This window comes from Lagenorhynchus albirostris, chromosome X (assembly GCF_949774975.1).
Source record: "Lagenorhynchus albirostris chromosome X, mLagAlb1.1, whole genome shotgun sequence".
NCBI classification, from domain to species: domain Eukaryota; kingdom Metazoa; phylum Chordata; class Mammalia; order Artiodactyla; family Delphinidae; genus Lagenorhynchus; species Lagenorhynchus albirostris.
The window spans coordinates 93,268,793-93,294,549 of record NC_083116.1 but is presented as its reverse complement, the minus strand read 5'-3'; the positions used below and the strand labels follow the sequence as shown (position 1 = coordinate 93,294,549).

Sequence of the window (25,757 nt, the reverse complement as noted above, 5' to 3'; positions counted from 1 at the left end):
AATGAAAAAGTATCCATATGCCTAGTAAATTCTTGTCCGTACACATCTTTATTTTCATTAATTTTATGAAACATAGCTCAAGCAATAAGTCAATCTGTCTGGTTAAGAAGGGCATACAATGCCCTTTTAAGGTTTTACAATCACAAAAGATTTCCCCTCTATAGTTCCTCTTGAAGAGGCATACTTTTTTTTCCAGGTCAAAGAGAAATAACACAGCAATCCTTCCAGCCAGGCTCTCCTTCAACAGGCCACACTCCACCAAGCAGGAGGTTGGCTGTTACCACTTACGGTAAATCACTAGACAGTGGAACCATCTTTGCCAGTCAGAAATATTTCCTCACCACACTGGTTCTGTTTGATTGGTCTTGGGTTCATGCAGTTCCTGGCACAGGGAGGGCCTTTTCCTCCTCTGCCAGGTTTCTTTCAGCCTTGCTACAGCCTAGTTTCAACTCTGGCTTAGAATCCAACCCACAAAACTACCTTTCCAATTGCTCCTTTTGGCCCAAAGAATGTCATCCAGTTTCCAGTGAAGGCCTCAGTCAAAGGCCTTGTTGTTCTGGGAGGTGGTACCCCAGTGGGATGGGCCATTGCCAACCACGTCTCCCTCACCCACCCCAGCCCTGGGGACTATTGGGGGACTTTGAGTTCCCACAGCTCCATAAGCAGGCACTGAGGGTCTGGGATGCCTTTGGACAAGGTGGCAGGGCATAATTAAGGGGTTCTGAAACTCATGACTTATAAAGACACTGGTCAAGCTGACTCTGAAAATAAAAGAAGAAAAAGGTTTTCAAGCAATAACAAATAATAATAATATGGATTAGGTCTCAAACTAACACAAACTAGTTTAGGATTTGAGGCCACTTAGCAGGAAACCTCCCATTCATGTTCCCAGAACTCTATCCCTCCCTGTTGTCCACACACAATGTTCCCTTTCTCAGGAAGTAATTTCTGTTAAAAAACTTTTATTGCTCAGTTTATGGGGATTTCACACTCAGATTTACAATACTTCTCAGGCTGCATACACACAAGTCATGGGATCTTGATTTCTGAAGAGGGAGTAGCTACTGATATCTTAAAGAAGACATCAGCTTTGGCCAATGCCCCAACTTCTTTAGGGGAAGACTTTGTCCCTAGAACTGAGAAAGGAATAATGCTGGAAATGCCATGTGGTCAGTGGTGGCTGAACCTCATATGAACCACACGTCACCTGACCCCACCTCTCTCCATCCTTGCCCCTCTCATTGCTGCTCCCACTTATTTGATAATGGGATGGGAGACATCAGGCCAAAATATTTATTAAGCACACTCTGAATGCAGAACAAAGTCCAAGGCAAAAAGAATGGGGAGAAGGGAATCAAAACTTATAGTTCAGACCTTAATAGTCTTTCAGTAGGACTCTCACTACAGCCTGATACATGGTCTTCATGCTGCTAGCTTCTCCTCCAGACTCTAATCCAGTGGTTCTCAAACTTCAGGGGCATCAGATTTACCTGGGGGGGGATGATTATTAAAGCACAGGTTTCTGGGCCTCACTCTCAGATTGTCTGATACAGCAGGTCTGAGGTGGAAGCAAGAATTTGCAGTATTAAAAGTTTCCAGATGATTCTTATATTCATGGACCAGGGACCACACTTTGAGAACCACTGCTCTTATCCATTCTTCTCCCTGTTTCCAGAATGATCCTCTAGCATAGGAGTCTGATCAAGCACTCACCACCCAGTCACCATGGAATAAAGTCTCAACTCAACATGACATTTAGGGCCTCCCCACCGGGGTCCCAGCTGATGTGTGCAGTCACAACCTCACACATCCCATGTTTTAGCTTTTATCTTGGGTTCCCTCAGAAGCAAACCCAGAGACAAGGATTTGAAGGGTAATGCCAGGAAGCAATAGCGTAGGAGGCAGTAAGTAAGACAGGGAAAAAAAGGAAACCAATACAGAGTTAGTTAAAGAGAAGATTACTGCTGTGGGCAACTGGGGTCCAGTCTCACTGGGGGCCTCTGGAGGACTGCATAGAGAACACCTCAGAGCTATCCTGCCCAAGAGCTGAAGTACCTGGGGAATTATCCACCAATTTCTGTCGGTCTTTCGTTGAGGGCTACCTCTAGACCCATCAACAGCCTGTCACTTCTGGCACGCCCCTATGCAAATCTAGGTCACTGTGGAGGCCAGAGAAAGCACTCAGGCAGAGCCCTAGGTACTTGAAGTAGGAAGCCATCAGGTCAGAGTACATGCAAATGGTGACTGCTGAGCGTTCTTTGATGAGCCACCATCAGCTTCTACTCTACAAGTCCTCTTCATACCCAGTTCTTTCACACATCTCTTCTCCTGTGCAGAAGGGCCCAAGCCTGCCTTCTCCTGCTCTGGCTCTCTGGGAGACAGAGTTTTGGACAGCGCTGAGATGATTCTTTAGGGCTTGGGTTGGCAGTAGGCTGGGTGATCATCAGCTCAGTAGCACACAAGTCTGTATGACCAGACAAAGTTAAGGAGCCCAGGGGCAGGTGGTGAGTAGAAACAGCAGCACCAAGAGGGCCATGAGCACTAAGGAAAGACGCTGCAGGGGGGGGTGGTGGCATGGGGTGCTGACAAAGCAGCTGAGGGGGTGTCTGCAGGCAGTATTTTGAAGTCATCCTTTGGGACAAATTTTGAGCCTTTTGGCCTTTAGGCCTGTGGTGGCCACCTGCCCTGCAGTGATTATGAAACACAATCGAATGCAAGATGAAATAGTGGAATTACATCATCCTGTTGCCCAAATGGTAAGTCTTAGAGCACAGGCTGGTAAAGAAGGGTTTGCACAGCACTCGTGGGTGTGGTTACTGTGACCATACCCTGGCACTTAGGTGACATGCTGCCCCTTCCAAGTGCTGTTAGAACCCCCTCCTTCTCAGTCAGTCTTTGCCTCAGGCACTGAGCCTCAGATATTGTTAATTTCTTGAGAACCCAACAAGGTGAGAATATTCTCTCCCTTGATTTTCAGACTTCTTGTTCGGCTATTGGGGTTATGGGAGTGCAGAGTTATGGATGGCTTAAAGTGATTCCGGGCAACAAGGATATGTAACACTGGTGTGTGTGGGTGGGCAAGAAAGACAAGAATAATAAACAATCAAAAATTCCCATTTAATGTTATATAGTAACTTAATATTCACTATATAAAAATAAAATGTCTTCTGTAAAAAAAAAAAATAGAAATTTTTTCCTAAGGAAATCTTCTGACAGAAACAGTCTTAAGCTCATGAAATGTTATTGAGTGGCTGGTTCATATCCTTTTTTTTTTTTAACCCCTTTATCCTTTTTAATCACAGTTGAAGTGATATATGCATGAACTTTGCAAGGCATAAGAAAACATAATTTACTTGACATGATTTGGGGAGGGAAAAACTGAAATATATTAAACATCACTCAACCACGTTATTTAGAGAGAATAAAGTCAGAGACACTAATTGCCCATGATGGTTATTTATACAATGCACCACTGGAGTGAAGGGATCCTGGCGGCTCTTGAAATAGGCAGTTTAAATTTGATCCAGAAGGCAACCAGTGGAGCCAGTAAAGACACATAATCTGGGAGGTGACATGTTTTCTCTGTTAAAGTACAGCTATTGAGACGGTAAAGAAACAAGAACAGGCCCTAGTCTAGTCTCAAGTGAGACTGCAGCGTGGAAAAACTTTGCCCCCTCTCCTACCTCATTCTCCTGCTTGATGTCCTTCCTTCAGATGTCCTGAAGATGACCCCTAAGTGTCCCAAACTCAACTGGGCAATGACTTCTGCTTTAGAATGATCCTTTCTTTCCTCCACATCCACCAAAATGTACCTGTTCTATGTCTTAATCTTCAAAAGTTTGCTATGTGATTAATTAGCTGTCATCTATAACCTAATACACAAATTCCCATAGAGACTCAAGGACATATGGTGGCACAAGGAGAATCCATCAATTTCCCATGTCAATTTGGGGATCACACAGAGAGGTCTTTTTCTTAATGCGTCCTGTTAGTGTGAACAATAAAATTCAAATGAATAAATGCACCCGAATAAAAACACTTCAGGGTTTTAAGAATTCTAGTACTTCCCAAAGAAGTTGTGATGGGGAGGCATAGGTTCAGTTGCCAAATCATTTTGGTCATGGTGTTGACATTTGAGGATCCCTATTAGAGAAAGGAGAAAGGTCTACATTCACATTCTTCCAAATATATAGGCTTGCTTGAATTTCCTAAAAATAAAAAGGTCTAAGGAAGTTACCTTAGAATTTTCAGTTCTAATAAGCTAGAAATAGATTTTTACCTTTCCCTGGTGAAATGTAAGTTCTAGTTTCCAACTTCTCAAATCATTCCTTTAGGCACTATACTACCTGGAATGGCACTGGTCTCTCTAAGCCCTGACGTATCTTCGTTTTTACGCACTGCCAGGCAATATGAATGCCATCAGAGTAACAGACAGCCAGAACAGCCACACAAAAGACACTAACCAATTTGTGCCAATGGTATAAAGGCTCGCCCCCAGGTTCTCCACAAAGGGCATGTGCCCACTGCCAGGTGCCCTTCACACCCAAAACACTATTCCTGGGGCTTCCCTGGTGGCGCAGTGGTTGAGAGTCCGCCTGCCGATGCAGGGGACACGGGTTCGTGCCCCGGTCTGGGAGGATCCCACATGCCGCGGAGCGGCTGGGCCCGTGAGCCGTGGCCACTGAGCCTGCGCGTCCGGAGCCTGTGCTCCGCAACGGGAGAGGCCACAGCAGTGAGAGGCCCACGTACCGCAAAACAAACAAACAAAAAACCCCACTATTCCTTTGCTCCCAAAGATGTTGCAGTTAACACCATCACTTAAGATTACTTTGGGGAAGGGAATGGAAACTAAGTTAAACTAGTAGTACCTGCAATATACCAGGCAATGTATTAAGGTGCTTTCATAGACCTTTACTTCCTTTACTTGCCCCAAACACTTGTGAAATCGGCATTATAGTTCTCTACTCAAAGAGAAACCTGAAAAAGAAAAAGTTACTTGCCACCTAAATTAAGTAGCAGAACAAAAACTGGCTCAAAGACCCATGCTATTTCCTCCAAATTAGTGGTTCTCAAATGTGTCATTCCCCAGACCAGCAGCGTCAGCATCACCTGAGAACTCGTTAGAAATGCACATTCTCGGGCCTTGCTCCAGATCCACTGGATGAGAAACTCAGACAATTTGAGAAGCTCAGGAATTTGTGTCTTAACAAGCCCTCCAGTGAGTCTGATACTCCTCAAAATTGGAGAACCCCTGTCCTAGAGCACAAATCCACATGACAATACCCAGAAATGAGCTGATCACAGTGTGGCCCCTTACCAGGGGCATTTAATCGTTACAAGTCCAGATATAAGCTCACTCCTCTGTAACCTCCCTGTTCTCAGAAGATCTCTTAGTCTTAACAGCCATCATTGTCCATATCATCTTTTTGCCATTTATCACTTATGTCTCACAACAACTCTTCCACTGGGGCCTGAAACTCTTAGATCTTTACAGTGATTTAATTTTTCACATCTGTCTTCCACTTAACAGTGCCTGACAACAGTGGCTTGCATAAAGCTACAAGCTCTATAAATACTGGTTTCCATGATGAATGGATATATCAGAAGAGCTAACAATCACTTTGTATGCCTCAAAAATATTGGAATATTCTTCAGTCTGGAAAGAACCTATTAAATGAAATGCTGACAAATGAGAATGTGTTCTCCTCAAGGTCAGTGCTTCCTCAAGTCCGATGTGACCACAAACCACTTGAGGATCTTGTTAAGATGCAGATTTCATTCAGAAGTCTAACTTCCTACAAGCTCCCAAGTGATGTCCATGCTGCTGGTCCACAGACCACACTTTGAGTAGTGTGGTTAGGGTGTCCATGATCTCAAAGGGTCTGAAAACTGGGACACAGGAAGAATAGTTGCGGTGGAGTCCTCTATGGTTGGATTTGGATATTTGGAGGTGAAGGGTAGTACACTCACTCTTAGCTGGCCCAAGGGCAGTGAGGGGACGTTATATTACATTTAGAAGATTTTGATTTCAGCTCAATAGAGAGGAACTCCCAAACCATCAGAATTGTCTATGCAGTAAATGGGTTGCCTGAAATTATCTGTGCCCTCCCCACCTTCCCCAGCCCGGGAAGTGTTCCGTGGCAGATGAGGGATCAATGGGCAGGGGTACCACAGAAGGGAATCCTGAATGGGACAAGTTGGACAAGATGGCCCCAGGGCCGATCCAGCAAGGTTTAGGTACAGTCTTTCCTTCTCCAACTGAGAGCAGAAACCACGTCTCTTCTTATTGATAATGTTGTCAGTGTTCCTAATATAGGTCAAACATATATTCTGAAGAAAATATGAATTTATAAAAGTGCAAAGGAAAAATCAATTAAGTCCTATTACCCAGAAATAACTACTGTGAACATTATAGACTATTTCCTTCAAACTCTTTTCTAAGCATATATTTTTAAACGGTTGAGATTTTCTTGATATAAAATTTTGAACTCTGATTTTTTTCCCTTAGTATTTATATCTTAAGTAATTCCTCATGTCATTAAAAAATGTTTCATAATGCTTCTTAATCGCTGCATCATATTGTTTTCTTGTACGTTGAACTCTGATTTTTTTCCCTTAGTATTTATATCTTAAGTAATTCCTCATGTCATTAAAAAATGTTTCATAGGGCTTCCCTGATGGCGCAGTGGTTGAGAGTCCGCCTGCTGATGCAGGGGACACAGGTTCGTGCCCCGGTCCGGGAAGATCCCACATGCCGCGGAGCGACTGGGCCTGTGAGCCATGGCCATTGAGCCTGTGCGTCCGGAGCCTGTGCTCCGCAACGGGAGAGGCCACAACAGTGAGAGGCCCGCGTACCGCAAAAAAAAAAAAAAAAAAAAAAAAGTTTCATAATGCTTCTTAATCGCTGCATCATATTGTTTTCTTGTACGTACTGAAATGGATTTAATCAACCCCTAATCACAGGCCATTCCTGCTACTTCCATATCCTCACTACTTTATATAATGTTACAAAGATTAACTTAGTGCATAAATCTTGGTCTGCATCTCTGATTATTCCCTTAGGTTGTCTTACTAGAGTATGGATATTTTAAGGCTCTAAATAGATATTCTCCAATTGCTTTTTAGAAAACTTGTACCACCAGAAATGAGAGAAAGTATGGATTCCCCATTTTCCTCAGCAATAGGGAAATTACCACTTTTTAAAAAATTTATGACATTGATTTCATAGAAATAGACTCATTATAGTATTCCAGTTATATTTCTCTGACTCCATTTAAGGTTAACTACAATTTTAGGTTTGTCAGCCGTTTTTATTTCTGTTTTGTGACTGAATTCTTGGCTTATTTTCCATTAGTCCTAGAATACTCCTTATCAAATGTGTATGATATTATTTTTACATATTGGAGATAAATCTGATAAGCCATCATTTGTTGTATCTGCTTAAACTATTTATTGTCTAATGTTATGTTTTCAATGTTCCAAAAGTTTTAATTTCATTATCAAATCTATTAATCTTTTTCTGCTCCCTTCAACGTCTTTTATACTTGGAAAGTCTTCTCCAAGTACAAAGGATATACTTAGTCAATAAATGTTCAATTTTTATGGTTTGAATTTTGACAGTGAACTTTAATCCACGTATAATTAATGTTCAGGTGGGCTATATAGGTTTCTTTTCCAAAGAGCTGTTCTTCTAACAAATGTATTGAATAATGTGTATCTTCTCCCACTGAATTTTTCTACATTGAAAACTTTTGTTTGTTAAAGGTACAAAAACACTTTGTTCTGTTAGTTTATTAATATTTCTAGCGAGAGCATATGACTGAGTATGCATCATTTTTTTAAAATCTTGATTTAAAATTTGCAATCTCAAAGTCTCAAACCAAGTTTACTTCTCAAATTTTCACTTTGAAAAATTTCAAAACTACAGAAAAATTAAAAGAATAATACAATGAATACCCAAATACTCTCCACCTATATTCACCAATTGTTTATAGTTCCTTTAACTTTTTATACGTTCTCCCTCCCCTCCCTTCCCCTTCCCCCTCTCTGTTTTGTTTTGTTTTCCTGAACCGCTTGATAGATGCAATCATTTTGACACTTGAACTTCACCCCAAAATCTTCACCATGTATCTCCTAAAAACAAGAGCATCTTCTTACATAAACAAAATACTTGGGAAACAACATTCATACAGTAGTACTATTAACTAATAAATTGTCCATACTCAAATTTCCCCAATTGTCCCAATTGTATTCTTTATAGTTTTCCTTTTCCTAATACAGAATTCAATCAAGGATTACACATTGTATTTAGTTCTTGTGGCCCTTTAGTCTCCTTCTTTTGTCTCTCATGATACTGACAGTTTTTCAATATTTCAGGCCGGTTGTCTTACAGGCTGTCTCACAATCTGGCCAGCCTGAGAGTTTATTCAAGAGTAGATCCTAGTTAAATACTTTTGTTAGAAAAACTTCATAGGTAGTGTTGTGTCTTCTCAGAGCATCACATCAGGAGACTCCTACTGATTTTTTTTTAATCAGCTTAATTGACATATAATGTACATGCACTAAAATTAGCCAATTTGAAGTGTAAAATTGAATGGATATTGACAAATTTATAGTCATGTAACCACCACTTCAGTCATGATTTAGAACACCTGCAACATCCTAAAAGGCTCCCATGTGGCCCTTTGCAATCAGTCTCCTGCCCACAATCTTGGCATCCACTGACCTGCTTTCTGTCACTATAGTTTTGACTTTTCTAGAATGTCATACGAATATATCACACAGACTTCTCTTGTCTGTCTTCTTTCGCTTAGCATAATACTTTTGGATTCATCCATGTTGTTGTATGTATCAATACGTCATAGTCTGTTTATTCATTCACCAGTTGATTGACATTTGGAGTCTCTTCTTTTTCCTTTCTTTTTTTTTGGCTGCACCCATGGCTTGCGGGATCTGAGTTCCCTGACCAGGGATCGAACCTGTGCCTCCTGCAGTGGAAGCGTGGGGTCTTAACCACTGGACCGCTAGGGAAGTCCCTGACGTCTTTTCAATTTGGGGATATTATTAACAAAGCTGCTATGAATACTTGAATACAAGTCTTTGGACACATGTTTTCATTTCTCTGGTGTATATACCTAGGCATGGGATCAAAGGGTTATATGGTAGGTATGCTTAACTTTATAAGAGACTCCCAAACTATTTTGCAAAGTGAGTGGACCATTTTGCATTCCCACCAATTGCTCTGCACCCTAGCCAGCACTTGGTATTATTAATATTTTTTTTAAATGCTAGCCATTCTAACGGGTGTATAATGGTGGCACATTGTGGCTTTGATTTGCATTCCCTTAACAGCAAATAATGTTGAACTCCTTTTTGTGTGTTTCTTCGCCATTTGAATACCTTCACTGGTGAAGTGTCTCTTCAAATCTTTCGCCCATTTTTTAAATTGGGTTGTTTGTTTTCCTAATCTTGAGTTTTGCAAGTTCTTTAGATATTCTGGATACAAGTCTTTTGTTGGATATGCTATTTACAAATATTTTTTCTCCCAGTCTGTGGCTTCCCTTTTAATTTTCTTACTATATCTTTTGAAGAACAGAAGTTTTACAGTTTGATCAAGTTCAATTAGTCAATTTATATGCTATAAATATCCATATATAGGTTTTTGTATGAACATATGTTTGCATTTCTCTGGATTAAATGCCCAGGAGTGAAGTTGCTGGGTCATATGAAAGGTAGATGTTTAGTTTTTTTTTAAACGTCTTTATTAGAGTATAATTGCTTTACAATGGTGTGCTAGTTTCTGCTTTATAACAAAGTGAATCAGTTATACATATACATATGTCCCCATATCTCTTCCCTCTTACATCTCCCTCCCTCCCATCCTCTCTATCCCACCCCTCTAGGTGGTCACAAAGCACAGAGCTGATCTCCCTGCGCTATGCGGCTGCTTCCCACTAGCTATCTATTTTACGTTTGGTAGTGTATATATGTCCATGCCACTCTCTCACTTTGTCACAGCTTACCCTTCCCCCTCCCCATATCCTCAAGTCCATTCTCTGTAGGTCTGCATCTTTATTCCCATCTTGCCCCTAGGTTCTTCTGACCATTTTCTTTTTTTTTTTTTTTAGATTCCATATATATGTGTTAGCATACAGTATTTGTTTTCCTCTTTCTGACTTACTTCACTCTGTATGACAGACTCTAGGTCCATCCACCTCACTACAAATAACTCAGTTTCGTTTCTTTTTATGGCTGAGTAATATTCCATTGTATATATGTGCCACATCTTCTTTATCCATTCATCTGTCGATGGACACTTAGCTTGCTTCCATGTCCTGGCTATTGTAAATAGAGCTGCAATGAACATTTTGGTACATGACTCTTTTTGAATTATGGTTTTCTCAGGGTATACGCCCAGTAGTGGGATTGCTGGGTCGTATGGTAGTTCTGTTTTTAGTTTTTTAAGGAACCTCCATACTGTTCTCCATAGTGGCTGTATCACTTTACATTCCCATCAACACATGTTTAGTTTTTAAGAAAGTGCCAAGTTGTTTTATAGAGTGGCTATGCCATTTTACATCCCCACCAGCAAAGTGCAAGGGATTCAGCTTCTCCATGTCCAGTCAGTACTTGTTGTTGTCACTATTTTTTTTTAGGCACTCTGAGAGATGTGTACTAATATTGCATTGTGACTGTTTGCCTTTCCTTATTGGATAAATGATATTGAGTGTCTTTTTATGTGCTTATTTTTCATGTTTTGGTGAAATTTCTGTTCATGTCTTTTGTTCCTTTTGTAATTGATTGTTTACTATTGAGCTTTGAGATTTCTTTACATGTATCTTTTGTTGGATATATGGTTTGCAAAGATTTTCTCTTGGTCTGTAGCTTGTCTTCTCATCCTCTTATCAGGGTCTTTTGCAAAGCAAATATTTAAATTTGATGAAGTCCAATTTATCCTTCTTTTTCTTTTATGTATCATGCTTTTGATATCAAGTCTAAGAACTCTTCACTTGCTCCTTGCCCTGAATGTTTTCTCCTGGGTTTTATTTTTCTGAGAGTCTTATGGCTTACCATATTACATGTAAGTCCATGATCCATCTTGAAGTGATAGTATAAAGTGTGAAGTTTAAGTTCTTTTTTGTTTTTGACTTATGGATGTTCAATTACTTCAGTATCATTTGTTGAAATGCTACCTTTCCTCCACTGACTTAGTGTTGCTCATTTGCCAAAGATCAGTTTGTACCATTTGGGTGGGTCTATTTCTGGGTTCTCTCTTCCCTTCCATTGATTTATGTGTCTATCATTCCACCAATGACAAACAAGCTAGATGACTGTAGATATATAATAAATCTTTAAATCAGATAGACTGATTCTTCCTACTTTGTTCTTCTTTTTCAAGATTGCTATAACTATGCTAGTTCCTTTCTTTTCCATATAAATTTTAGAATAATGTTGTCTATATGTCCAAAAGTTCTTACTGAAATTTTGATAGAAATTGCATTAAATCTGTATACCAATTTGGGAGAATTCACACCTTTAGTATATTGAGTTTTCCAGACCATGCTCAATTGATATATTTTTACTGAGGTGAAATTCACATAACATTAACTATTTTAAAGTGTAACTTTTAGGAGCAATTAGTACATTCACAATTTTGTATAACCATCACCTCCACCTAGTTCCAAAACATTTTCATTGACCCAAAATAAAACTCTCTATCTATTAAGCAATTGCTCCCCATTCCTCTCTCCTTCCAGTCCACTCTGCTTTGTCTCTATAGATTTAGTTATTCTGGATATTTCATATAAATGAAATCATACAATATGTGAACCTTTTCTGTCTGCCTTCTTTCACACAGCATAATGTTTTTAACGTTCATCCATTTTGTAGCATATATCAGTACCTCATTCCTTTTAACAGCTGTATAACATTCCACTGCATGTTAATACCACAATTTGTTTATCCATTTATCTGTTGATAAACATTTGAATTGTTTCATTTTTAGTTATTGTGAATAATGCTGCTATGAACATTTGTGCATAAATATTTGTTTGAGTATCTGTTCTGCCTTCATTTTTGAAAGATATTTTTACTGTGCATAACATTCCACATTATCAGTTTACTATTTCAGTACTTTAAAGACGTTGGTCCCTTATCTTCTTCCTTGCATTTTTCCTGATGAAAAATCTGCTGAAATCCTTATTTTTGTTCCTCTGTGCATAACATGTCATTTTTCTGTGGCTGGTTTTAAGATTTTCACTCTATATCTAGCTTTGAGATGTTTATGATATTCCTTGGTGTAGTTTTGTTCATATTTCTTGTGCTTGGGTTGAGATTCTTACATCCATATGTTACTTATTTTCATAAAAGTTGGAAATTTTTAGGCCATTATTTCCCTGTCTTTCTTCTCCCTCTGTTATAATAATTGCATATTAGAGTGCTTTAAGTTGTCCTGCAACTCCCCAATGTCCTGTTCACTTTTTTCCAATTTTTTACTCTTTGTGTTTCATTTCAGATAATTTCTATTAGTATGTCTTCAAGTTCATTAATCTTTTTCTTCTGAAAAGTCTAATCTGCCATTAATCCCATTCGTTTTATTTTTCATCTCACCTCATACATTGTAGTTTTTAATCAACAGAAGTTTGAGTTGTGTCTTTTTAAATTTTCCATGTCTCTCCTTTTGCCTATATGGAAAACGGTTGTTTTTTTTGACTATATGGAAAACGGTTGTTTTTTTCTTTTTGCGGTATGTGGGCCTCTCACTGTTGTGGCCTCTCCTGTTGCGGGACGCACAGGCTCAGCGGCCATGGCTCACGGGCCTAGTCGCTCCGCGGCATGTGGGATCTTCCCGGACCGGGGCACGAACCCGTGTCCCCTGCATCGGCAGGCGGACTCTCAACCACTGCGCCCCCAGGGAAGCCCTGGAAAGCGGTTTTAATAGCTGTTTGATTGTCCATTTCTGCTAATTGTAACATCTGTGTCAGTCTGGGTCCGTTTCTATTGATTTCTTTCTTTTCCGTTTCTACTGATTTCTTTTTTTCCCTCGTTGTAAGTTGAAGTTTCCTTTTCTTTGCATGCCTGGTAATTTTTTATTGGAGGCAATACCTTTTGAGTTTTACCTTTTTGGTTGCTGAATATTTATGTATTTCTATCAATATGCTTAAGCTTTTTTTTGGTGAGACATATCTAAATTATTTGGAAACAGTTTGATCCTTTTAGGTATTGCTTTTTAAATGTGTCAAGTGGGATAAGAACCATGTTTAATCTAACGCTCATTATTCCTTATTATTGGGGCAAGAACGTTCTGAGTACAATTCTCCACGAGAGACTTTACAGTCAGGTTGTTGAGAGTAGGCACTATTATCAGCTTTGTGCAGACACTAAGTACCGTTCTCTCTAATCCTTTCAGGTGGTTCCCCAGTCTTGGGTAGTTTCCTCACACACATGTACTGCTCAGTACTCCACTGAATACTCAAGGAGCCTTCTGAAGATCTCTGAAGCTCTATCTCTGTGCAGGTCTCTTCTCTCAAGTAATATGTCCTTTTGAACTCTAGCAACCTTGGTATTCCTAGACTCTCAGTCCCATCTCTTCTAGTCAGAGAGGCCACCATATTCTATTTTGTTTTCCTCTTCTTGTGCCATAGGCCAGAAACTTTCTCAAGGCAGTAATCTGTGGCAATAGTGGGGTTCGCCACATTTCCTGTCTCTCATGGATTACTCTCCTTCTCTACGTGAAATCCAGTGTCTTAAAAAGCATTGTTTGATATATTTTGACTTTTTTTTCAGTTCTTTCAGGGAGAAAGGTAAATCTGGACCCTGTTACTATGTCTTGGCCAGAAGCAGAACTCTAACAGTAATAATTTTTTGAATTATTACTCCAACATAAAAGTGAGATCTCGAAGAGATATCTGTATTCCCACGTTCACTGCAGCATTATTCACAATAGCCAATATATGGAAACAACCTGAGTTTCTATCAATGGATGAATGGGCAAAGATATACATATATACAATGGAATATTATTCAGCTATGAGAAAGAAGGAAACCCTGTCATTTTGTAAAAATATGGATGAACCTTGAGGGCATTATGCTAAATGTAATAAGTCAGACAGAGAAAGCAAATACTGTATGATCTCATTTACGTAGAATCTAAAAAGGTTGAACTCAGAAGAACAGATAGTAGAGTAATGGTTACCAAGAGCTTGGGGTGGAGGAAATGGGAAGATGTTGGTCAAAGGGTACAAACTTCTAGTTATAAGATGAATAAGTTCTGGGGAATCTAGTGTACAGCATGGTGATTATAGTCAAAAATGTTGTATTGTATACTTGAAATTTGCTGAGAGTAGATCTTAAATGTTTTCACCACAAAAAAGAAATGGTAATTACGTGACATGATGGAGGTGTTAGCTAACACTACAGTAGTAATCATTTTGCAATATATAAATGTATCAAATTAACGTGTTGTACACATTAAACTATGCAAAGAAGAACAAAATTGGAGAATTAAAACTACTGATTTCAAGACTTACTATAAAGTTACAGTAATCAAGACAGTGTGGTATTGGTGTAAAGACAAACACACAAATCAATGGAACAGAAGGTCCAGACCTACACATAGATCTACACATATATCAACAACTGACTTTCAGCAAAGGTACAAAGGCAATTCAGTGGAGAAACAATGATCTTTTCAACAAATGGTACTGTAATAACTGGATACCCATTTGAAAAAAATGAACTTGGAGCCATACCTCACATCATAACAAAAATTGACTAGAAATGGATTACAAAACTAAGTGAAAAGCCTAAAACTATAAAACTTCTAGAAGAAAACATAAAAGAAAACCCTTGTGACCTTGGTTTAGTAAAGATTTATTAGATATAATACCAACAGCACAATCCATTAAAAAATGAATTGATAAAATAGACTCAATCAGAATTTAAAACTTTTGCTCTCCAAAAGGCCCTGTCAAGAGAATGAAAAGACTACCAGAGTTTGGGAGAAAATATTTAGAAATAACAGATGATAAAGGACTTATATCTAGAACATACAAGGTACTCTCAAAACTCAATCATTAGAAAATAGGCAACCATAATAAGATACTACTGTTAGGAGAACCACTGACTGAAACCGCCCGCCCTGGCCAGGCACCATAGTAACCACTTGCATGAGTTATCTTACAGCAGGAGGTCCTGGTAAGGAATGCGGAACTAACAAGCTACCACCAACTGGAAGAATTCGGGAAAGGTCAAAAGGGGAGAGGAGACGCCAGTCCGTCTGTCCTATCGTCCTCCCAGAATCCTTCTCGCTGGAATCCATCTCGGCTGAGCCATGCACGCGCCACCAGGAAGGACCCTGAGTCAGAATGAGTGGCCAGAGACAACCCGAAAACTAACCCCATTACCATAAAACCCCAGACTGTGAGCCACGTGACAGAGCAGTTCTCCTGGGTTCCCTTACCCTCCTGCTCTTGGCCCGGCGCCCCTTCCCAATAAAGTCTCTTGCTTTGCCAGCACGTAAGTCTCCTTGGACAACTCATTTCCGAGTGTTAGACAAGAATCCACTCTTCGGCCCTGGAAGGGGTCCCCCTTCCTGCAACACTACCACACATCTATTAGAATGGTTAAAATTAAAAGGGTTGGTCATACCAAGTATTTGCAAAAACCTGGAGGAACTAGGACTTCATACAGTGCTGGAAGGGAAAATAAAATGATTCAATCACTTTGGAAAATAGTTTGTCAATTACTGAAAAAGTTAAATAAACATTGTTAAAAAGGAGACAGCAGGCCCAAAATGATGTGCTAAACCCCATGTCATCAAACCAAGACTTAATACCTAGCCTAATTGCAACCTCAACACCCCCACCCCGCCCAGGAATGTAACATTTAACCGGTCAACCTGGAATTACCTAGTCAGCACTGGTGAGGTAATCTCCCCTGCCCCGTCCCCCAAATAGGCTCCTTCCATTCCCCTTAGGAGGGTGACTGTCCCTGAAACAATGCATTCTTTGCTCATAATTTTCTTTTTCTGCCCCCTTTTCACCTTCAAAAAGTTTACCTTTTCTACAGCTCAGCAGAGCTCCTTTCTATTTTCTAGATGAGATGCTGCCCCATTCATGAGTCATTTAATAAAGCCAATTTGATCTTTAAGTTTACTCATTTTGTTGAATTTTTGTTATTTAACAATATATATCAACCATTGGATCCAGCCATTCTACTGCTAGGTATTTACCTAAGAGAAATGAAAGCATATATCGACATATAAACCTGTACACAAATGTTCACAGCAGCTTTATTCGTAATAGGTAATAACTGGAAATAACCCAAATTTCCATCAATGTGTGAATGAATTAAACTGTGGTATATCCATACAATGGAATACTACTGAGCAATAAAATGAAATGAAATACTGGTATATGCAAAAACATGGATGAATCTCAAAATAATTATGCTGAGTGAAAGAGAGCAGACCAAAAAAAAAAAAAAGTACCTACTGTATAATTCCATTTATATAAAATTCTAGAGAATGCTAACTTTTCTATAGTGACAGAAAGCAGCTAAGTGGCATGGGGGATGTTGAAGACTAGCAGAATATGCCACCCCCAAATACTCCTCTTTGGCATAAGGATTATTTTGAGCTGCCCATTTGGAGGAATAATCACAGCAGACACAGGAGAAGCTCTGAAAACAGAAGCTATCCTTTCATAAGGGACGTTTATATCTATAATGGAAATCTCCATTTGTAAGAATGTCATCCTCTCTGTACCAGGAAGTGAGGATGGCGCAAAATCACAAGAAGCTCCTATTAATGAAGAAGGCGCTGACTTATACCTGCAAAACAAATCTTACCCTTGTTGACCTTGCGTTTCCTGGTCATCTTCCCCTCCTCCACAACACACACCTTTCTTCTGTCTTCAGCTGAAGATGGCATTCAAGGTGGTGGCTTAGGTCACCTTGGAGAATTACTGCTTTTTTCTGGATATCTCCCAGGTATACCTTCTGGGTTTTTTCTCTTGTTAATCTGTCTTTTATTACAGGGGCTCTCATCCAAGAACTCAGAACGGTAGAGGGAAAATTATTTTTCCTTCCCTACAATGGGGCTGTGTAGAAGGGAGGGATTTCAAAGGAGCGTGAGGAAATTTGGGGGGAATAGGTTCATTATATCTTGATTGGGATGACATTTCACGGGTACATAGATGTGTTAGTTTATCAGATTGTACACTTTAATATGTGCAGTTCATTGTATGACAAAAAAAAGCTCTTTTTTAAAAAAATTAGTAAGTAATACACAAGGCACTGTCATTCTCAGACAACAGGCTCCCCCTAGCCAATCTTACCTAAGCTCACAGTTACCATCAAACGGGCATCTCCAGCGCTGGTCATTCTGCTGAGATCTAGACCTCTTCATCTAGCTGCCTTATCAACATCTCCACTTCTCTGTCCCACAGGCACCCTGATTTTAATTTCGCATGCCCAAGGCAGAATTCTTGACTCCCCCTCAAACCTGATTTTTTCCTGGTATAGCCCAGCACAATGAATGGCAACTACACCTACCCAGCTGCCAAAATGACCCAATCCTAATTTTGACTTCTTCTCTCTTCTCTTCAACATCCTGAACATGTCCTGAATCTATCCACTTCTCAGCAACCTCACAACCTCACTGACGTTACATTAATCCAAACCAGCCATCACTTCTCTGGCAACAGCCTCCTAGTGAGCCTTCTCACTGCCAAACTCACTCTTGTAGTTCACACACACGAAGCAGCCAGAGATTTTTAAATGCAGACGTGATCTTTTCATTCTCCAGATTAAAATCCTTCAGTAACTTCTCATGCCCTTAGGATGAAGTTCGAACGCTTTAACATGTGACGTGACACGCACAAGGTGGTCCCTATTCTCATCTGGCTCCCCTCTGCAGTTGTCATCTCTTGGCCCTCCCCTTCTCTCTCTCCACTCTCTGGTCATAGTTCAGACTAGCGCTATCTGCCGCAGCCTGAAATGGCTTGTCAGCTCCGGTTCTGTATGCAGGGAGTGGCTTCACAACGAGAAGGAAGAACGGTGGTAGCAAGGGAGAAAAAAGCAGGCAAAAGTAATTTTATCAAGTCCCTTTTTCAGTCAGCTGTTCTTGTACAGGCAAAGTAAGAAAAAGTAAACACAAAGATGACTTTGGTGGAACTATTTCTAAAGGAGAATGTATTTTGTGTTTTTCACCAAGCCATCAGCGCCTCTGGATTTTAATATTATAGTGGGGTCATAACAAGCATTTCCTCTATTGTTGGCTTTATACAGAAGCAAAGCAGTTGCTCAGGAAGCTGGGAGACTGATGAATAGTTGGTTTGATGTGTTTGAACCATTCACCACTTTGAGTTAAATGTGCATATTCTGTTCAAAATAGACAATGGGGAGGGGCGGTCCCCTTTTCCCTCTATAACTTGCATAACATCAGGCCTCACTGCTTAAACTAATGAGTATTTAGAAGTAAAGGCTCCTACTGATTCTAGCCAGTCATTAATTCTCTGCTTGCAGAGCCACTGTGGAGTTTTTCATCAGCCACATTTTTCAGCCGTTTCCAGTTGCTTCTGAGCAGCAGTGCTGACCCTTGGCTTCCTGTGCCATGCACCAGACACATAATGGGCTCGGCAGTCCCCTTGGAAGGAATTTTACTGGCGGCCAGGAACAAATGCAAAGAAGATGCACATTCTAGTGTTAGAACTCTTAGTTTGGGGGAATTTAATTGAACACAAAGTGAAAATGTTTATTTAAACCAATATATAACCTGGTAGAAGAAGGCTAGTGGGCGTGAATTCCAATTTCTTTTAAACTAATTGCACAGTCAGCGTTACCTTTTGTAATAATGATGTTTGCTCCATTATGACTCCAGGTTTATTTGTTAAATAGCTTCATTGATCTTGCCTCAGTAGGTTTTCCATTTTTACACATCACATTCTCTTGGGAACTGAAAAGCACTGTGCTTCTGAAGACGCTCAGTCAACTTGAAGAGACTCATTTTTGAGAAAGTCTTAACCTGCTTTCAACTGGAAGCAATTCAAACTTTGCCCAAACAAGTATTAGGGCAGAGACTCACTACTTGAGTATATGTTTAATATCATCATTTGGAAGCTGTTTTTCTGAAGGACCATTTACAGACCAATTCTAAAGGGTATTCAAAAATTCAGGAATCTATATTCTTAACTAAAAGGAATATACATATAATTGGGAACATGACTATTCATTATTCAGTGGATTCTGAACTATGAAGCAACATATATATTTTGTGGAAAACCCTACTGTTTCATTAAGCTACTAGTGAAGACTCCAACTGCCAACTTATAGCAAAATCAGAATGTATGGAAGAAGGGGTCAGGGAAATGAGGAACAAGTGGAAAAGGCTATGATGATGAAGCAGTCCTCACTCAAAGTAAGATAAATAAATCCAAGTTGGAAAGGCAAGAGTTTTTGTTTTTTTTTTAATTTGGAGAGATTTCATTTTGTTCAATAATTCCCTACTATTTGAAAGAAGGAAGGGCAATTTAAATATCCTAAACTCATGACTGAGGTATCCATAAAGGCTGGAAGCAATACAACCTCCGAAAAAACCAACTTCAAACAAAGACCAAGAATGGTATGTTTGACATTAATTGGATCAGAGGCAATACATAGACTAAAGTAGGCAAAATGTCTAAACTACTGTAATACTTAAAAGTACAATGCTCTTTATCTCCTCTCTATTGTCTAAAATTTTAACTACTTAGTAAGCACTCAAGTCAACCAACAGATGCAGCAACTATGGAAAACAATATGGAGGTTCCTCAAAAAAACTAAAAATAGAGTTGCCATATGATCCAGCAATCCCACTCCTGGGCATATATCCAGAGAAAACTATAATTCAAAAAGATGCATGCACCCCGCTATGTTCACAGCAGCACGATTCACAATAGCCAAGGTGTGGAAACAACCTAAATGTCCATCAACAGATGAACGGATAAAGAAGGTGTGATATACATACACAATGGAATACTACTCAACCAAAAAAAGAATGACATAATGCCATTAGCGGCAACATGGATGGACCTAGAGATTATCATACTAAATGAGGTCAGAAAGAGAAAGACAAATACCATATGATATCACTTATATGTGGAATCTAAAATATGACACAAATGAACTTACCTACGAAACAGAAAGAGAATCACAGACATAGAGAACAGACTTGTGGTTGCCAAGGGGGAGAGGTGGTGGGGGAGGAATGGATTGGGAGTTTGGAGTTAGCAGATGCAAAGCATTATATGCAGAATGGATCAACAATATTCAATATCCTGTGGTAAACCATAATGGAAAAGAATATTATAAAGAATATATATGTATAACTGAGTTACTTTGCTGTATAGCAGAAACTAACACAACACTGTAAATCAACTATACTTCAATAAAAATAAATAAATAAACTCAACCAATAGACATATCCACATTGCTCTTCAAACGGTTAGGTCCAAACGGTTCAGTTAGGTTAAAAAGGGGGAAAAAGGTAAATAAACACTGAACATGAGTAATCTGCTGACAACATCCATACTTTACAACAGTGACTCAGCAAACCATTTAATGTGAACTTCAACAGCTTTTAATCAGTTCCCTATGCAAAGACATGATTTGATTTGGGCTTTCAAATGACTTTATCAATCATTCCCACAGTTCCAGGAATACTGAAAAACAATGTTCTTAGTACAAAAGGTTTGCCTATATTAACCTTCAACTCACCCAGACATCCACAGGCAGCACCTGCTTTTCCATCAAAATGGGAAATATTAGCAGCTAAAAATATAAGTATATGCAAAGGTTGTGAAACTTCTTTAAAATTTATTACCCAGGAACAATGACAATAGTTGAGATTTCTCTTTTTTAGAGGAAAGAGAAGAGGCAGCTAAAAATCTAAGTGTACGCAAAGGTGGTGAAACGTTTAAAAGTTATTATTCTGGAATAACGGCAATAGTTGGGATTTCTCTTTTTCAGAGGGTAGAGGAGACACAGAAATTACGGCCATCTTCCCCACATCCCCCAAAGATTTGAGTCACAGGGTTTATTTGTGCTGAAAACCAGAGTTATCTACTGCTTGAAACCTAAGCAGACTGCATCAGCATTTCAGGACCACCTGGGACCAAGGAGGTGAGGGCTGGGAGATTTCCAGATGGATTGTAAGACAATTCATTGATATTTACATAACGAGAATAAATGTTTTTCCTAAGATAGCATTTCCCTTCAGTGTCTTGAGACCACCAGCAAAAGAGGGAGGTACAGAAATTCTATTACATTAATAGTCTTTGTTTTTATGGCTTTGGCATTTATTAACTAGTGGGAGCTGTTTATTGGGTCATAAACTTTACTAATGGGCATATTATCTCTAAATTATAAATCTCCTTCAGTATATGGCTTAGTTATAAAAAGAATAATTATTTAAAGTGTCTGTATGACTGCAATGTATCATGTTTATCGGCACGATTCCTATAATGGCCGTTTAATTGCTAATTGTGGGCTTGTACTGTGAATAACCAGGGCAGTGACACACATCTATGTAACAGAACAAGCAGTTGTCATCCTACAAACTCAGGAGCATATCACTGGCTTGCTTCCTTTCCTTTTCTCCTCCTACTTCTCAAATGAACTATATTACAAGCCTATACAAGGGCTAAATTATCTACATATTTAAAATCTTGAGGGAAAGACAACTGACTGAAGAGTTGAATAGGTAACTGACGAATGTGTCAGCCTGAAAAGTTCCAGGAAAGTGTCATCCTTCTTAAAGCTTGCTCTTTGGGGAATGGAAAATCTTAAAGTGACAAAATGGCTTGGCACTGTCAGTTGTCTTTGGAAAAAAAAAAATCAAGAAGTCAAAATTAGACTTTATGAGTAAATGGTTCTAGTATATAAATTGAGTATTCTAGTTTATTGGAAAATCCTATGGGATCTATTTTAACAATGGCACATGTGGAATTATCCTAGGTTTATATATAGAAATGGTTTATTGATGAACTTCAAATTTAAAAAATGAAGGAGCCATTGCTGTCAAGTGAATTGGTACATCTGAGTGCCAAGAAGCCAGCTCATTTCTAGGCAAAACGCTGCAAATGTGGAGTGAAAGAATAAGAAGATAGAAGGGGCCCTTGAGATGTCATCAGTTCCTCTTCCTCCCCTCAGAGCAGTCCCTGAACGTCAATATCGAGGACCCTTCTCCATAGGCCTCCATCGTCTCTGAGAACACCAGACAATCGGATTTATGATACCTAGCACCCAGCACTGAAGAATGGGGTACACTGAGACAAACTTCTCACACTGAATTCCCAGAGGTCCATGGTTATGACTTGTAATCGAACATACACTACATGACAAAAGTTCTGCTGAGACTAATAATGTATAGTCCTAGAAGAAAACTAAAAATAGGACTAGAGAAAAGCAAAAGGGAAACATGCTGTAGTCTTAGAATATTAAAACCTCTGGGGTAGGCGGTTATGTATATGTGGAGAATGAACCAAAACAGACCTCTGAAGATCTTCAGCGTTCACATCCTTAAATATTTCAGACACAATACATTTTTGGTCATGCTATAATTATATACACATGCATATATTCCTAAGTTAGCAAGCTAACTTCAGAGATTAAAAGAGCATTAAAAACATAAACACTGCATATGTTTTAATTTCTCTCCCCAATTTTTCGTGTGTGTATGTGTTGTGAGGGAGGGTTTTTTCTTCTCATAGCTTTGCTAATTTCAGAAAATAAATACCTTCACTCTGCAGAGGTTTAAGGATTATTTTGAAAAGGTGAGTTGCTACAAAGTTTAATTATATAAGTAATAAGCGTGTGTCAAAAAGATTTCAAAAAATGTTTAATAGAATCACAACTTATTGCTCTGATATAATTTGATTTTATATTGTCATATATAGCTGTCAAAAGTCATTTTCTTTTTGTGTTGTAATGAATCAAATTATGTTGGATAGAAAATTACCAAAAGATTCTTGGTATTAATAAATCATATGTATAATAAGAATGCTCAACGTTTCTTTAAATGGCATTTTTAATAGTGCTGGTACATCAGCAATATAATATGATGTTCTGAAAAACTGAAATGACAAAAGGAGATTAATTTTGGAATATGGATTTTAATTCAATATGAACCTTGTTTTTTTTGTTTTTAATGGAATCATATCTACTGAAATAAACTTGGCAAAATTAGAGCAGGAAATCAGGAAATCAAAGGGAGTTAACCAACCAAAACTGCATGGTTACTCCTCCTCTAAGCCAAACACATCCTTTAAAAGGTTTAAATAGTAAATGTATTTCACAGGAATAGGTGATGGCATCCCAAGCCACTCATCTTCACATCTCCGGGAAAAAAAACCAAAGATGGATATAATTAGAACTACATTTCAAAGTGCAGCTTTGTAAATGCAACATCAAATTGTTCCTTGTCAAGCTCTTGGCTAAGTAGTTTATTTCCAAAGCAGATATTTCTACCATCGACTTTCAGATCATAAGGACTCTGTGGTAGATTGGATTCTTGCCCTCAATCCTTCGTCCTTCCCTGTATTAGAATTATACACTGTGCTCTTTGCCATGTGAATTTGCAGCACCTCCTATGGAGTCCTTTTTCCTGCCCCTTTGACATGAACTTGGCCACATGGCTGGCTTTGGCCTATGTAATGTTAGCAGATATACCACAGCCAGAGGCCCTAATGTGCTGGCATGATTTGGCTTGGCCCTCTGTGCCTCTGCCATCACCATGAGAAGAACATGGCCCAAGATGCTGCTGGTCCCAGAATGACACAGGTGGAGAGAGCCCAGCTGGAGCCAAGCCCAGCAGATCTACGGGCCCATGGACAAGAAAAATAAACATCTGCTGTTGTGAACTACTGAAATCTGGGGGGTTGTTATGCAGCATTATTGCAGTGATAGCTCCTCCTATACTTTATTAAGAACTCAATTTTTAAAATCCAAACTGCTAGCATATTATACTGGCTGCTTGGTTACTGTTTCTTCAATCTAACAGTGAAATGAGCACTAGATCATTCAAGGTATGTTCTTGGGGATAAGCTACTTTAAATATGTGTGTATAAATACAAATACACATATGCTTTATATATATATATATATAGTATATATGATACATATATGTGTGTATATATTTGTTAATTTCAGAAAAAATAAATACCTTCACTCTGAAGAGGTTTAAGAATTATTTTGATAAGGTGGGTTGCAACAAAATGTAATTATATAAGTAACATCAAGGAGATTTCAAAAATCTTGTATATATAAATCTATACACATACACACTTTTTACTTATGCTGCAATGGTGAATTAATATTAACATCAATGGTGGCGGGGGGTGAGTCCATAAGTACGGCTGCTTTTATTTCTACTGTCAAGGTTAATTGTTGCATATAAGAGGTGTCAAATCTTTCCTAGTGCCAAATTAGTATCCAGAGTCACAAGATGTCACAGAAACACAGGAAAGGGCTCAATAATTCTATGTGATGGAATTGTGGAAGCAACCTGAGCCAGTGATATCTCACTTGGGCTTTATGGGGTACGGAGCAGTTCAGCAGGGGGTTAAAGTGATGAAAGGTGTTCTAGGCATAGTGGACAGCATAAGCAAAGGCCTAGAGACCTAAAAATCTATTTTCAAGAAAGGCTGACCAGCCCAGCGGGTTTGGGGCACACGGTACAAAGTGACAAGAGAGGCAGTTGGAAGGAAAAGGTGGGGCCGAACTTGAGGGTTTCTATGCTAGTTTATACTTTATGCTGTGGCTAGGGAAAGGCACTGGTGGGTCTCAGTGAAATCGGATTGGAAGTTTATTAGATAACTCATTGGATGTATGAAGAATGAAATGAAGGAGGAAAATCACTCTGGAGGTTACTGCGATAATCCTGGGGAGAGATGATTGTGCCATAACCAGGGCAGCTGAGCCTGGGGTGAACAAGGGCTACATCTGAAAGGTTTTGCTGCAGTAGAACATACAATACCTGGAAGGTGACTGATGTGAAGTGGTGATCAAAGAAGGGGGTCATGTTATGGGTTGAACTGTGTCCCCTCAAAAAAGATATGTTGAAGTCCTAACCCCCTGATAGCTCAGAATGTGACCTTATTTGGAAATAAGGTCATTGCAGATATAATTAGCTAAGATGCAGCCATACTGGAGTAGGGTAGGCCCCCTAACTCAATATGACTGGTGACCTTATAAACTAATACAGATAAGGATGGTTCTAAGACTTCTAAATTTAGTTACAGCTGACGATGTCTGTATTAGTTTCCTAGGGCTGCCATAACAAATCACCACAAACTGAGAGGCTTAAAGCAACAAAATTTATTCTGTCACCGTGCAGGAGGCCAGATGTCCAAAATCCAGGTGTTGGCAGGGCTGGTTCTTTCGGGAGGCTCTAAGGGAGACTGTCTCATGCTCCTCTCCTAGCTTCTGGTGGTTGATGGCTATCCTTTGATTTCTTTGGCTTGTAGATACATCACCCCAATCTCTGCCTATATCTTATTCTCTCTCTCTCTCTCTCTCTCTCTCTCTCTCTCTCTGTGTGTGTGTGTGTGTGTGTGTGTGTGGCTTCACATGGCCTTCTTATAATAACACCAATTACTGGATTTAGGGGCCACTCTAATCCAGTATGATCTCATTTTAACTTTTAGTAGATGTTTTAATTATATCTGCAAAGACCCTATTTCCAAATAAGTTCACATTCTGAGGTTCTGGGTAGACATGAA

The 25,757-nt window shown here is 39.2% G+C and overlaps 1 protein-coding gene and 1 pseudogene across 1 annotated transcript in view; both read right to left on the bottom strand.

The window, feature by feature from the left end:
- Positions 1-25,757, bottom strand: part of LOC132513009 (protein FAM3C-like) — a 45,907-nt pseudogene that overhangs the window by 17,575 nt on the left and 2,575 nt on the right.
- The window catches only part of EFHC2 (EF-hand domain containing 2), a 203,224-nt gene continuing 200,740 nt past the window's right edge, over positions 23,274-25,757 (bottom strand). Inside the window, 1 exon segment of the mRNA XM_060137356.1 lies at positions 23,274-23,373. Within this exon segment, the coding sequence (XP_059993339.1) occupies positions 23,274-23,373 (100 nt within the window).